Genomic DNA, 16,275 nt, shown 5'->3' with positions numbered 1-16,275 from the left:
ATTTTGTATATCTAGAATTATTCACCACATATAGTAATGGATTCATTGTGCAGTGTAAATGATCAGGTATCTTCAAGTATTTGTTAAGTCCTGGGAAATGGGAACAAGGCATGTCTTGTATATTTACTTAATGAAATAACATTGTTAGCTTATGTTTCATCAGAATAGGGAAAAAAGTTAAAAGTTATTGTTCTTTAATGCTGTAGATATATTGATGCTTTTGAGTTATTGTACTTCTTTGATAGGGGTCTGTGATTAGTAATGGCTTGTATTGATATGCACTTCATACATTGTATAATTTTATGGACATGACCAAACTTACTAGAATGTTTTAATCATCTAGGCAGAAGAGATCACCTTAACAATTGGGCAGGCCTTCGACTTGGCTTATAGACGTTTTGTAGAAACATCAGGTCGGGAGGTAGAACTACGAAGGCAGATTATGACACTGCAGAAGAAATTACAGTCTGTGGAAGAGGAAAATGAGACCTTGAAGACACGCATCACACAACTTTCAGAGCTCAAGGACAGGCCAGATATAGACCAGTATATGAAGGATAACAATGTAAGTCATGGTTTGAATTTCAATTCACAGATATGTGTATATTGGTGCATTGTTTATTGTCTCACTGATAGATAAACATAATTTTCTATTGTTGTAGTATGGATTTATAGGAACAAGTTTTAATGTTTTCAGATTGGTATAGTGAATTTATTGGTATTGTTTCTATTGTTCCCAAAATATGATTGGAAAATTATTAAAAGGAAATTTATATTAAGCAGCTGCAGGCTATCAGGCCTTCACTGTTGCTTGTAACAATAATATTCCAACTATTTTATAACCATTTTCTTTTGGTCTGATTAGATTACCGACTTGTTGACTGTAAATGGTGAGAACGGCAGTGAACCTCCATCATCAGACCCACCAACTCCACCGACAAATGGCATCAATATCACACCTCCTCCTGTGCCTCCTCGCAATGGAGCTAAACAAGAAAATAATAATCTCCTGGAGTAAGTTGCTGGTGCACATATCCAGTGCAGTGTCTATAAATTTATATATTTATTTCTTTTATTAATATAATATTGTACCTATATACCAAGGGCTTTTTCTTCCTTATGAGGGAGATAGGCAAGTCAAAAGGCACATACCCACTCCTATCCAAGGATGACCCGTCATCCACGAGGAGCTAATATACGAATACAGATACCAAGGGTTTTTACCCCATACAAGGGAGGTAGCCTAAGTCATAAGTCATAATTCCACTTCCACCCATTCCACCCCCATTCACCACCCCTCCCTCCCTCTCATCTTGTCTCCTCCTAGATGATGGGTCATCCCTGCACCTCGCTCATCACCCTGGGTCAGAAGCACTGCAGTACATCATAGCAAGGCTGCTTCATTTAATTGGCGACCCTCCCTCTCCTTCCCCTCATGCAGTAACTTTTGTTGAGCGCTGTAAGATGAGGTAGCCAAGTGGAAGGCATGTACTTACTCCCACCTATTCAACTCCCCTCCACCACCCTTTCCCCCCTCTCATCTTAGCTCCTCATGGATGATGGTCATCTCTGTATCCAACCCACTGCCCTGGGTCAGAAGCAATGCAGCAAGACACATCCACAGCAAGTCCGCTTCATATAATCGGTGACTGCCCCCTCTCTGTCACTTCATGCAGAAACAGAGAAGACAGAGGGAAATTCCTTCAGTCCACATCAAGATATTTATATATAAACACCCCTTACCCTCCCCCCCATCTCCTGCTCCTCCCGTCCTAGCATAATAGTATCTTTTATACACAGCCGCTCTTCACTCATCCCTATCTCCTGCCTTCTGTCTTCCTTCCTTGCTCAACAGACATGCTCCTCTTGCTCAATGCCCCCTTCACCCCATCCATCCATTTCTTCCTTGGTTGTCCCCTCAAATTCACTCCCTCTACCTCTGCCTTACACACCTCTTTTACTAATCTTTCTTCACTCGTTCTTGTCATATGGCCAAGTCATCCCAGTACTCTTTTATCAGCCCTGTCATCTCCTTTTCCACTCCAGCTCTCTTCCTCACCTCTTCATTTCTCACTCTGTCCAACCTTTTAACCCCCATCATACTTCTCAGATATTTCATCTCTGCCTCTCTTAAATTCCAAGTCTGCCCCATACAACATTGTCAGCACAATCACTCCTTCATACAATCTCCTCTTTGCATTCATTCCCAGATGCCCATTTCTCATGACACTTTTTAATCCTCCAAGACATTTACCTGCTTCTCTCAATCTACAATTTACCTCTGCTTCCACTCCCTTTCCTGTCACATGTGACCCCAAATACCTAAAGCTATCCACTTCCTCCAGCCTCTCTCCATTAAGAATCACTTCCAACTCACTGCCATCTTCTACCCTTGCACATCTCATCACCTTACTTTTACCCACATCTACCTTCCACTTTCCCCTATCACATACCTTCCCAAACTCCATCACTAACTCCCGTTATCCCCCCTCTGACCCTGCCACAAGTGCAGTTTCATTAGCAAACAACAACTGGCTCACCACCCACTTTCCTCCAGTTTCTTTAACCATCTCCAGTCCCCTGCCCTTTACCCTCACCTTTTACCTCCCACACCACCCCATCCTTACAGTAGCCAGCTGAAGCTTGTTCTCTCCTCCTTTCTGTCTCCCTAATATTCAAAGTCTCTGCCCCATACATTTTTATGATACCTATTTCTCATAACACTAAATTTGTTTAGTTTACTCAGTGTCTTGCTTTGTTTTATATTTTAATTCAATTTTTCAGTGACATCCTCTCAGACATGGTGACGTCCTCAACGGAAAGTGACGATGATTTTAATCCACGTGCTGATGAAGGGATCGTAACCACCATGAGCCGCAGTAGCATCAATACCACCATTAACACCACCAGCGGAGACAACGACTTTGATGATGATTTCAATCCGAGAGCAGAAGAGTCCAAACCTCCTGCATTCATTGCTCCACCTGTACCTGAAGTGAATGGCTTCATTGCTCCTCCAGCCCTGAGTAAGTAGTGTCAGGAGACTTGCTTTAGTGAATGTGTATATTAGTGAAAGAAAGGAGCAGATTCTCCCTGATACAGGTGAAATTAACCCCTTCAATACGGGCCAAAATCTTGCGGGCAGCATTAGCTGCCAGACGTGCGATGTTGCATCATAATACTCGCATTATAGAAAATAGTCACCGCTGTATTAATTGTTTTCTCTTTCACCTGTGAATTTTGATAACCATAGAAAATATGATGAAGCCAGTTTACAGAGTATGGGGGTCACGCAGGTACAACTACAATAAATATAATCAAGACGCCGATGTCGGCATCCTCGCGTACCCACTTGCTCCTCATGACGCCTACGTAGGCATCACCGTATGGAAGGGGTTAAAGACTACAGCATTATGATCTAGAAACCCACATTCAAACAGAATCTTAGTTTCTTCTAAGAGATATGTGGTGGGCCCTAAGGACTGTTGCCACAGTGGGGACTGTGGTTTTCCATTCAGTGAAACTTGAGACAAGTTATCATTGACAGTGGTATTTCAGGTTCAATTTGAGTAATTTTTCATGATAGGAGGAGGTTGCTAGTTTCATGGAGGCCTCAGGACTTCTGCAAGAGAGCCCAGGGGCAACTGATTGATTGATTTCACACAAGTGACCCATCATCCAGGAGAAGCCAAGAAAAGAGGGAGGGAGGGATGATGAATGGGAGTGGAGTATGTAGGGATGAAAAAGGTGGGAGTGGATTTTTGCCTTTGACTTTTGGCTACTTCCCTTGTAAGGGGGAAAAAGCCCTTGGCATATGTATCATCAACAACCTCCTCACCTCCACCAGGAGGTGGAGCCCTAAAAAAGGCTGACACTTGGTCTCTGGATTAAGGCCAATACCTTTCTATCAACTTCAACCTGTACCTTTTCACACATGAAGAGCTTACAACCAGCAATTGCTCCTCTCCTACTTTCAGATAGTGATATAGTAATAGTCCCACACCAATACAAAACTGACAACAATCTAAAGTTTCTTCCCAGAGATCTGTGTGGACTCAAGGATTGTTGCCAGCCACTGTGGGGGTGCAGGTTTTCCACTTGGTGAACCTCAATGCAACAATTAATATTATTATTGTAATACAAGTTCCTAGTATCTGAAAAGTAGAGGATTTCATCCCTTTCCTCCATATGCCATTTCCCAAAGTGAGCTAGCCAGATTTAAGAGAGAGAAACACTCATCCTTTCCATTCCTTTTCCACACATCTTCAGCTTCGACTGAAGCTGCATGCCTCCTGGCATAGGCTCCACACCACCTTCACCTTTCACTCCTGCCCATTTTAACCATAAAGAAATTACACATTGGTTCTTCCCCGGCAATACACCTGGTTTATCTACAGTGCATCAGGACCAATAGCACTGGTCCTGTGAGATGGATCTACCGATTTATTGCCCCAGATCTGTTTTAAAGGAGACCAATGGCTCTCGAGTAACTGGCAAAAGTTGTTGAAAGAAGAAATACTGTGTTGTCTGGATATGGCTAGTATAGGGTAGTTTAAGATGTGCTGTTCAGTGTCTCCTGTGTGATGGTTGCACCTGGGGTAATTTGTTAATCTCAGAAAGGGTTAAGATGAATACTGGAAAGCGGGGTTGGTTTAGTAAAGTGATGTGGTGACTGAAGCAGACAATAGCTGTGGCTTGGTAGTTATTGTATTTTGGTGGTTGTGGTTGTGGTGGTTGTTGTAGTTGTTCCATCCATTTGGCGGTAAAGACAACAACTGATGATCCATCAGGTACATTTTCTAGGTGGAAAGTAGGGGGGGAGAATTTCATAGTTCTGGGAAGGCTGCTCCTCCCTCTCCTTCATTATTTGGTTTGTTGTTTCATCTTAGTCAAGGATGATCCCACCAGAGGGCATTAACCCAATCTGGGAGTTGCAAGGTGGGCTATATTTATGTTACATTTTTCACACCCATATAACTAAGCAAGCCCTTCCCAGATACAAGTCCCACAGAGCCCTTCTACACCAGGCAAGAATCACATTGGCACAACTGTGCTCAGGACACCATCTATCGTTTAGACAGTACCAACTCAAATAGGCATGGCCACAGATTCAAATTGCCCCAGATGCAACCACCACACAGAAGACACAGAGCACCTTGTACTACAATGCCCCTGACTAACAAAACCCTGACAACAACACTATATCTCTTCACTAAGTAGTTAATGGTCCTGATTAGAGGTTATTGCCTGTTTCCTGGAGGCTTGGGTCTTCTGAGAGAGAGACCAGGGTCAATGGATTGATTGATTGAAATTGAAAATAAGGAATTAATTTATTGTAGATGAGAGCATATGTTACAAGTTTGCATTTTTTCTTCTACAGAGCCACCCCCAAGACCCAGTCGCCCACATGAGCAGTCCAATACCCCACAGCCTAAGGTGACTAATGGATTCTCAGGCAACATCTTCGATTCCCCATCTGATCCATTTGGACCTGTTAGCTTCACGCCAACAAATACTTCAAATGATATTCTGGCACAATTTAATGAAATGAAGGTGAGTGATTATTTCATAAAGATCAAGACTAAGCATTGGTTTATCATTTTCACATTGATTATTTATGTGTATAGCTTTTGACAGGCCTTCCCTCCCCACTCGACTCCCATTGTGTCCAATTGCTTTTCAACTTTTACCCCCATTACCTGGAAAGCTTAGGTGGTTAGGCATAGGAGGAGGACCAAGGATCCTCAAGTTCCTGGTCAGGTCACCAAACTGTTATGACCCTTGATCCTTCTCTCATGCTTTTAGCAAATTTCCTTTCAAGAAGCGAGGTTGTTAGATTTCACTGGCCCCTATCCCTTGTAGTACACCTCATAAAAATACACAGATAGTAACTGCACTAACCCCCAACCCCAAGCCTAGCTATCTTGTCAAAAGAAAAGGTGGAGTCATACAGGTGGTTAAGGAGTGGTTGAAGGAGATGAGCAGAAAGGATGGATGGTAGAAGCGGAGACTCTTCATTCTTGTATGAACAGGGTAGTCTTTAGAATTGTGTGACTGGTCTATAGTGGCATATGGTGTCAGTCTCTATACATATTTTATATTGATATTCTTCTGATGAATGCTCGCTGGTTGAGCAGGTTAGAACATTGCCACTTGCAGTGGGGATGATGGCAGTTTTACAAAGGATTGCAAAGGCGGAGCATGCTGACAGGAGACCTTTTGGTCCATCTATGTTGGATGCAAAAAAAAATCATAATAATTAATGAATAAGTAAAAACTGTAATAATGTAAATAACAAATAATCGTACCACCGGTGAGTTGGACCAAGTGCATGGTTCATTAAATTCCAAGCCACAAAGTCCTTTATAAGGGGCACTGTCCTTGCCTCCTGATAGGGAAAGTTTTGTGAAGTTTAACTGAATCAATCATTCTTTTGATAGTGGATGGTGACTTGAGTTTGTTATGCAAGCTAAAACTATTCATGTGTTTCTTGGGAGTATTTTCTCTAGTTAATGTTTGGGGGTACTTGATAATATGGAATTTTAATCTTCAAAGTAATGTTAAGGAGACATCAGTATTAGGGATAAGTTTTGGGAGGTTTGCAAGTAGTATGCTGCCAACAACCCTTCTTCTGATTGAAGTTTGGAGATGCCACAGTAGAATCTACACAAAGAATATACTGAACAGTTGTAAAAGATAAAATAATGCATAAAGTAATGCGTTGTTGTATTAAGTTGCAAAGTTAAATCTTTTGAAATAAACAGCACATGAGGACAGATCCTTTATTAGTACATTTCACTTGTTACAGCTTTTCCAAGTACATAGTTGTAATACACATGACTGAGATTAAATAAGAGGAATGGGGGAGGGAGAAAGGGAGGTAGGTAAGGGGGTCACTGAATACAAGGAAAATGTTAAGGAGAAGGTGGGCTAAATGTCTGGAAACAGGAAAGATTAAGGATAAGATGAAAGAATTGGCTGAGTGAAGGAGATTAGCTCACAACCGAGGAACAAAAGGAAGAAGAAATTAAGAAAGGTGAGCAATTGTCTACTGATGGTGGACAATGACCCAGAGAGGAAAAAGGGTTATTTTGGAGGATAACTAGGGATAGCTTAAAAAAAAAAATTTGGCAATGGGTATTAAAGGAAAGAGGTGGGGTGAGATATTGAACATACCCTTATTTTGTTTAATTATGTTTTATTCCTTGTGTGATGGCTGCTTCCAAACAATTTCTACGGATCTTGTTGGGCTCACGTACCAGAAGTCCTGCATTTTTCCAGTCAATCAGGTGGTTGCTACTGTTTCTGTGTGCAACACATGTGTTGGTGGTGACACCATGATGGCCATCGTATCAGTGTTCTCGTATCCAGGTTTTTAGATCGTATGATGTTTCCCCAATATAGGATTTTTCATATTCTGAACGTGGAATCTGATGAACACTGGTTTTATTTGGCATTTTGCTGATGTTTATTCTCATCCTCGTGGCTCTTCAAATACAAGTCAGGTTGGTGGCAACATTGGGCTGCCTACAACCTACCAGAATCTTAATGGCCTGTTTTCTGCATCTAAAAGGAAATCTGGAAAATTTAATCTTAAAGTCTGTAGGCAGCAGGGCAGGACAGAAAAACATTTTGTGTTATCTTCCAAAATCCCCTACTCTTATTTTCTTCCTCCTTTTGTTCCTTGGTTGTGAGCTAATGTCCTTCACTAAGCCAATTCTTCCATCTTATCCTTAACCTTTCCTGTTCCCAGACATTTAGTCCATCTCCACCTTTTCTAGTATTCAGTGACCATCCTTCCCCCCTCTCCCTCTGTTCCCTCCCATTCCTCTTATATCTGTCATACATATTATGAATATATACTTGAAAAAGCTGTAACAAGGAAAACGTCTTAATGACGTTTACTTTGATAGACTCGGCAGCAACTGCCACTTTCATACAAGTTAAATCTTGTCATGTTGGATCTTTTGCAACATTTTCCCATTGTTGTTCCACTTTTTTTCCCCAAGTTAACATGTTTAAAGAAATAAATTTTAATTATTTCCCTCCCCCTTCCCCCCTTATTTGCAGGGTACTGAGACCAAAGGTATTGTTAATTCTATTATTTTCCAATATTCTATTTTGTCTATGTGAAGTAATACTTAGTTTACAAGTGTAAATTTTTATTACGTGTTTCCTCAATTATTAGTGCACACCTCTGGGAAACTGCATGGATAGCCTAATAAAAAGGCTTATCATAGATGTTGGACAATTTTGATGTACAGTAATTGACACTGAGCAAGTTTTTTTGTTGATAGGAACAATTCATAGTAGTTTTCCAGATAGCATCAGGTTGCAAATACTCTTCCCCTGTAGTTTACAGTAGTTCAGATAATATGAAAATTCCAGTGCATGGATTAATAGAGCTTTCAATATTTATATTATGTATAATAAGAATTTGGGGTATGTGCATGTTAAATTTTGTGACCATTTTAATACAGGAACTTGTTTGATAAAATGAGCTAGATGATTAATGGAGTGGAGTGATTTGATGGCATAATTTGTTTGATAATTACAGGTGCCAGTAAAACTACGTAAAAATTTTATTTTACTGCGATAAAAAGCATGATGAAATTTTTCGTGTGAAAATTAAACAATGCATGTGCATCAGTAATTGTCTTCAGTTTATGTTTCTGATGTCAACAGATAAATAGATTCCAGTGGGAATGTTTGTAGTATCATTGAATTTGAAATGAGCTCGGATCACTAATGTAGAGATTGTTTTGGATAGGTTTATTGAGGGAAAATACAAAATTGACATTTTTTTGCCCCACGGAAACTGATTTAGATGTGTTTCAAACTAAATTATCATATTGTTGAAATGGATATTGTCAGATGAAGTTGTTAATGGCTCTCAGGTGGAGATTATCATTTGAGTAGGTCACTTATTGGATGAGAATATATTTATATTCAACTGTTTTCCATGTTAGGAAATGGGTAATTTCCCATGTCATCTATATACCAAGGGCTTTTTTCCCCTTACAAGGGAGATAGCCAAATCAAAAGGCATAAACCCACTCCCATCCACCACTCTTTACTCCCTCTAATTTAGCTCCTCCCGGATGATGGGTCATCCCTGTATTCCGCCCACTGCCCTGGGTCAGAAGCAGTGCAGCAAGACACAGCACATCCACAGCAGGGACATTTCACTAAATCAGTGATCCCCCTTTCTCTGTCCCCTCCTAGAGAAAAAGAAAAGATGGGGAGAAATCCCTTAGGGCTGTGTCAAAATATTGTTCACATACAACCACTCCCTACCCACCCTTCCTTGCATCACAGTATCATCCATACACAGCCATTCTCCACTCATCCCTAACTCCTGCCTTCTCCCTTTTCTGCTCAACAGACAATCCCCTCTTGCTCAACGTCACTTTCACCCCATCTATCTCATCTACAGTTGTCCCCTCAAGTTCACTCCATCCACCTCTCCCTTCCACGCCACTTTTATTAATCTTTCTTCATTTGTTCTTTGTTTCTCCATTTTCCTCTCATCACCTTCATTTTCTTAGTACCTCCCATTGTTATCACCAATCCCTCCCTATTCTCCACATCTAACAGCTCCCTAAATTACTCTCTCCATTTTTCCCTTACTCTCTTCTGTTAATATCAGCCCATCTGTCCCAAGTTGTAAAACCTCAAAATAGCAATTATAGCCCTATTTATGTTAACTTGCTGTTGATTTTTCTCAAGATTAGATTGAGTTATTTTCCTTTATTTTGATTATGCATTTCACAATTTATTCCTGTGTGTGTTCTGACTTTTGTTCTCTTGATAAATCACTGATTAAAACAGACAAACTATAATCTGGATGGAGGATTGCCATATAGTGACACAGTTGGTTTGAAACCTACTGCTGCAGTCGAGCAGTTCTATGGAAGAGCTCTACCCTGCTGGCTTGATTTCAACCCAAACAGGGTGGTAGGGGGCAGGGTAACCTTTCCTCCCCAAGGTACCATGATGGGAGGGGCAGTTGGAAGGATTTTCTTTATAATGGTGTTTGGTTTCATGTGAACACTTGGTCTATATAAGAGGGGAAAAGACCTTTGACAGATTTGTTTGACTATGCCACCTGGCCTATGAGGAAAAGGACCTCTGGTACATTTATGCTTGTATAATCATAATTGTGTTTGTGTCAATTGACATTTGGAATTAAACTCGTCTTATAAGACGCAAGCCGCCTAGGCGAAGGTTTGAGTCCCAGCAGACGAGTTTAATTCCAAATAATCATAATTCCCATCTCTAAAGATGCATTCAACATTTTCAGGCTGGATTTAGCCGAGGACTCTCCTTCGGCACCGCTGATGATGACTTTACGTTGGAGAGTTTGGACCCACTGAAGAACTGAAGGAAAGTCTGGCAAGTCGTTAATGATACCTAGGAGTCTCTTCACACAGAAGGGAACAAATGGAATTGAAGAAGACAGGTTGATTACTCAAAAAAAATTATATATATATATACAAGAAAAAAAAATTAATAAAGTTAAAAGATAAAAAAAGTACTAAGAAACATAAACTCAAACAAGGAGAGCATTAGTGATTTTGTAGAACTTTAAAAAAAGAAAAAAAAAAGTGCAAATGACTCATGAAAGACTTAGTACTGTTGGACAACATTGAAACTTGATGAATTTAAAAACTGGTGAAGGATATAGCGAGTGGGCATCAAATTGGCCCTATAATGAGTTGTGTTTCAGTAACAAGTAGAAGAATAAATATCCTGCGATTCCTGAAGATATTCAAATGGGCTTTTGTGATCTACCATGCCCTTTATGAAGTTGGTCATAACCTTCACAATGTTAATATTTAATGCATCAAGGGTGACATTAATGTTTTTAGAAAGTATTGATCTGAGGACCATTTTTGTATATTCTCGATCATTTGAAAGGGATTGTGGGACAAGTTGCCTATGGTTTTATTCTATGTGAAATACCACAAGTCTGCTGTTCTAATGGTTACTCAATCAAATTAATGCTGTATTTATTTGCATTCATTACAAACCCTGCCATAAAATTTTTCCATCAAATGGCAATCACTGTGTGATAATGAAATCAAAGAGATTACGATGCACAAAATTTTTTTCACAATTAATATTAAGGTAAATGTTTCAAACTTGGGAGGCTTGCATGGATCCATGAGTTTCCTAAGTTGTTTATAGGATGTGATAGGCGGGTAGTGTAGCTGTCAACACATGTAATTTAGATACAAATATTGTTTTATTTTATTTAAAGTTTATTTCATTTGTTGTATAACTGCAGAGGTCCTATTTTCAACTGAGAACCTATTTTCATCCTGCCAAATTAATATATTGAACTTGTTTACCTTTTTTCATTCAATGGTTTATTCAGTTTCTTTGCGAGTCCATGTACGAAAAGATCTATTAACCTAAGAAGAGAAATATAAACAGTACAGAATGATCTATAGCAGTAGACAGTACATGATCATACTGTTTTAAGATCTTGCCTGTATACCCATAGGTGTATAAATTCACATAGAGTGAGTATTAATTTCAATGCTCATCTATTTCATATGCTAGCATAGATATCTCAGTCAACTACTGCCTAATGAACTGTAAAAGCTGATAAATATTTGCATATATTGTGTAGAGGTTTCTCCTTTGATCTGCTCCAGGCTGGATCACTGCACCACTTAACAGTATTGATCACCCCTTGATTGGTCCTCGTCATATCCATTGTAAGAAGGCTCAGCAAGCTACAGTACCCACATATGGGCAGTGAACCACAAGGAACCCTATGTTGATTAATACAATATCCATTTTGTTTCTGTGCTAGGGATTTTTATGTTGTATAAAGGTAAGGGAGGGGGGAGGGTATTGTGAACCTTTTGTAACTGTATAACTTGAGGTTGGGATATAAGCTAATATTGAGTTTGGCATTATATATTTTCCTGTTGTTATCAAGTGAACTGGGTTACTTTTACTTTGATATCAAGTAAGAACATGACCAAATGAGAAAGCAATTTGGGTATACTGCACTTTTTGGGGTTGGTCATCTTGCTCAGCCTTCGTGTCTCCAACTTCCTTGTGTAACTGGTGTACATCTTGTTCTCGCCTCTCCAACCTTTGTTCATTGTGTTGTGCTCACCTTGTACTCACCAACAGCTTGTGTTCATCTTTGCTTCACTTTTTTTCTCCATACCATCTGTATCATTAGTTCATTTGTTCCCCAGATATGTAAAACTCGTAACATTCCATAAGACTTTTTTTTGGCAAAACTTGTGATTATTATTTGTACTAAGACCCATTTCCTTTCGTTGTCTAAACATGTCTGTCAAACTTGTCTGCTGTTGATCACCATCCTGTCTATTATACCATTATTTTCAAATGTTGTTTTTACCACATCCTTCTTTTAGTCATGCTTGACATTTTTTACATCATTGCTAAAAGTGGACTACATATTGTCAAACTCCTAACATTCCATATCAACTTTGACCAAACTATAAACATTCCTTTCTTCTATTATGTCAAATCTCCTCATTCAGGAGTATTTGATTTTTTGTTTTTCACCCAGTTCATGAAGATATAAAACACAAAATATCTATTTTCTTACTTGATACACTATTTCTAGTAGTTGTGCATGACAGCCTAATTATTATTCACATTATTTACAGTGTAATTGCATATACCCATTGAAAACATAAGTTTGTCATAAAAATGCACCTGTTGCATGGCATTTCATTTTTTCTTTTTCCCCCTTTTCTTTCATCAATCTTGGCCTGTATCTCAAAAGGCTGCCTGTGTCATGATACAGGATATACACATTTTCTATCGCTTTTTCATACTTTTGTAGCATTTTATATTGTATGCATATAAATTGAAAGTTGTTTTTGGAGTGTCCTGGAGTTTATAATAGATTTTGCCTAATAGATCTGTTTAGGTCACAACCCTAATGTACTCACTAACAGTAGACTAGAAAGGATTTGTAAATACATTGTATATATATATATATATATATGAATACTAGATGGTTTTATTTGTACACATTATTAGTAACAAGGTAGATTTTATCTTGTTCAGTAATCATATAGTAGAGTAAATGTGCAAACCCTTCAGTTTCAGTAGCAAGGGAAAAGTAGAGGTTTGAATCTGCAAGGCAGAGTATGATGCAAGTAAGGGCAAATGATCTTCCTTTATCATTTCATGCCTGGCCAACTTGCTTAAAAACTGGAGGGGAGGTTGTATTTACCTAGTTGTATTATATGGGAAGGGGAGCTATGCTCGTAGTGACCCATCTTTGTATATCTCAGCATCTAGTTTGTTCATAAATTCTCATATGGTTTCTGCACACGCTATTCTTTGTATGCACTATTGTATGTACACACATATGCAGGTGTAACACACACACACACATACACAAAAAAATAAAATAAAATAATAGGAGGAATACAAGGTAAGCTACTGGAATGGATGAAGGATTTCTTAATTGGGAGAAAAATGAGTGGTACTTGGAGACAAAAATTCGAACTGGGAAGAAGTGAAGAGTGGCGTCAAGCAAGGCTCTGTATTGGCTCCTTTAATGTTTGCCATATATATAAAAGATATGGATGAGGGAGTAAATTGTTACATGAACTTCTTTGCTGACGATGCCAAATTACTCAAGAGAGTAAGAACAGAAGAAGATTGCAGATCGCTACAAGAAGACCTAGACGAAATATAGGAATGGAGTCAGAGATGTGAGATAAACTTCAACATTAAGAAATGTAGCATAATGGAATTTGGAAAAAGCAAAAATAGAGTATCGGGTCAATATAAAATTGGAAACGAGGAAGTAAAAAAAAGTCAATTCAGAAAGGGACCTGAGAGTGATCATCTCAAGTGACTTGGCACCTGATAAACATGTCAATAAATTATTTGGAGAGACTTTTAACTTATTTAGATAAATGAAAGTCGGATGAGGAGATGGTTAAAAAAAATAGTGGGTACACCAGTAAGACCTGGAGAAATTACATCCATCAACACTGGAACAGAGAAGAGAAAGCTGATTTGTTGACCATTTATCGAATTATGAAAGGGATGGAAATTCTTGATAGAGACGACTTATTAAAATGGGACAGAAGAGAAACGAGAGGACATGAAAAGAAGCTAAAGAAGGACAGTTACAGAAGAGTCCTGAAAAAGAATAGCTTCCCACATAGAGTGATTGATATGTGGAACAAACTTAATGGAGAAACAGTGAGTGCCAAAACTATACATGATTTTAAGAATAAACTGGATGCAGAGAGATACGAAAATGGGTCACTACGAGCATAGTTCTCATCCTGTAAAATACAACTAGGTAGGTAAATACATATGTTTGCTGAAAAAAGGCATAATGCAACCTCACTGGAAAAGGGCAAATGTAGGACCAATTCATGAAGGTGGATCTAAGAAGACACTACTAAATTATAGGCTAGTATCACTGTCCAGCACAATAGTGAAATTATAAAAGGATTGTGAAAGATCAATGGATCAAACATCTTGAAGAGATAAACATTCTGACAGACATAAATTCAAGTCTAAATTATGATAATTGGAAATCCAGGATATAAATTAAATTGGTACTGTGCATGAATTTGAATCTTGGTATGATAAAATTGGAGAGTAGATGGGACCCAGCTAGCATTGGTTTTTTCCTCTAAACTACAATTGTGGAGAGATACGAAAACAGGTCACAACGAGCATAGCTCCCGTCCCGTAAAATACAATTAGGTAAATACACATGCATGCACGAGTGGTTGATTGCTGAAAGAGAGAGAGGGTTGGGTGGACTGTGTGTATGTGAACTGAAATCTACATACATACATATACATACATACATATACCAAGGCTTTTTCCCCCTTCCAAGGGAGGTAGCCAAAAAGGGAAAGGCATAAAAACACTCCCACCCATTTCATCCCTAAATACACTCCACACCCCTCCCACCCTTCCTTTCATCTGAGCACCTCCTGGATGACGGGTCATCCCTGCACCCTGCCCACCGCCCTGGGTCAGAAGCAGTGTCGCAAGACACAGTACATCCACAGCAAGGCCGCTTCATTTAATCGGCGACCCCCCCTCTCCGTCCCCCTTTGCATATAAGGCGAGGACGGGGAGAAATCCCTTCGGGCTGCGTCAAAATTTACTCACACATACTACCCCCCCCCCACCCCCGCCCATTCCTCCTCATGCAGTCACAACATCATCCATATACAACCATTCTCCACTCACCTCTGTCTTCCGTCCTCTCCCTTCCTTCCTCAACAGACATTCCCCTCTTCCCCAAAGCCCCCTTCACCCCATCCATCCACCTCATCCTAGGACGTCCCCTCATGTTCACTCCCTCCACATCTGCCTTCCATACCTCTTTTACTAGTCTTTCTTCACTCATTCTTTCCATGTGTCCAAACCATCCTAATATTCTTTCATCAACCCTAAATAGAAATAGAACAGTGTGGTTTAACAAGAGATGCATAATAGCCAAAACAAAGGAAGAATTCAAGAAGGTAAGAAGTGAATTTATGAGGATTAAAGGAGAGGAAGAAAAACTTTATGAAAAAAATATAGTGGATAAGGGCTAAGATGAAACTAAACATTCCTACAGATTTGTCAATGTAAAACTGAAACACAGAGATGAAATCACACACTTAAAAGTGAATGGATTAATATAGTGGATCTATTAACCCAGGCAGAAAATCTCAATGAAAATTCCAATTGGTATTCATTCATATACCAAAGGCTTTTCCCCTTTACAAGGAAGGTAGCCAAAAAACAAAGACATAAAATCTACTCCCACCCATTCCATCCCCACATACTCCACTCACATCCACCCTCCTCCCTCCCTCTTAGTTTGGCTCCTGGATGATGGGTCATCCCTGCATCTTGCCCACTGCCCTGGGTCAGCAGTGTTGCAAGACATAGCACATCCTCTGCAAGGCTGCTTCATTAAATTGGCAAACCCCCCCTCTCCATCCCCTCATGCAAAAAAGAAGACTGGGAGAAATCCCTTTGGGCTGCATCAATTTATTTTTCACAGTCCCTCACCTCCAATCCCCCACCCACTCCCCCTCATGCATCACAGCATCATTCATACAAAACCATTCTCCATTCACCCCTATCTTCTGCCCTCTCCCATCATTCCCCTCTTTCCCAGTGCTGCTTTTACCCCATCCATCCATCTCATCCTTGGTCATTCCTTCTACCTCTGCCTTCCACACCTTTACTAATCTTTCTTCACTCATTCTTTCCATGTGTCCAAACCATCCTAAT

General features: G+C 39.6%; 1 protein-coding gene across 6 annotated transcripts in view; it reads left to right on the top strand.

Moving 5' to 3' along the window:
- LOC143035213 (PTB domain-containing engulfment adapter protein 1-like) overlaps positions 1-13,011 on the top strand; it is a 216,588-nt gene extending 203,577 nt beyond the window's left edge. For 5 of the 6 annotated variants that reach the window (XM_076201944.1, XM_076201943.1, XM_076201942.1 and 2 more), the window contains 5 exons: positions 344-565; positions 866-1,014; positions 2,785-3,026; positions 5,381-5,553; positions 10,304-13,011. In XM_076201944.1, coding sequence (XP_076058059.1) covers positions 344-565; positions 866-1,014; positions 2,785-3,026; positions 5,381-5,553; positions 10,304-10,384 — 867 coding nt within the window. In that variant the 3' untranslated portion in view covers positions 10,385-13,011. Of the gene's footprint in view, positions 1-343; positions 566-865; positions 1,015-2,784; positions 3,027-5,380; positions 5,554-8,070; positions 8,149-10,303 lie in introns of those variants that run through there. The other variant, XM_076201945.1, reaches the window with a different exon arrangement.
- Positions 13,012-16,275: the final 3,264 nt, after the last annotated feature.

This window comes from Oratosquilla oratoria, chromosome 18 (genome assembly GCF_046742065.1).
Source record: "Oratosquilla oratoria isolate Oo_2021 chromosome 18, ASM4674206v1, whole genome shotgun sequence".
NCBI lineage: Eukaryota > Metazoa > Arthropoda > Malacostraca > Stomatopoda > Squillidae > Oratosquilla > Oratosquilla oratoria.
Note: the sequence above shows the minus strand (reverse complement) of the source record. Positions and strands in the feature narration are given on the sequence as shown.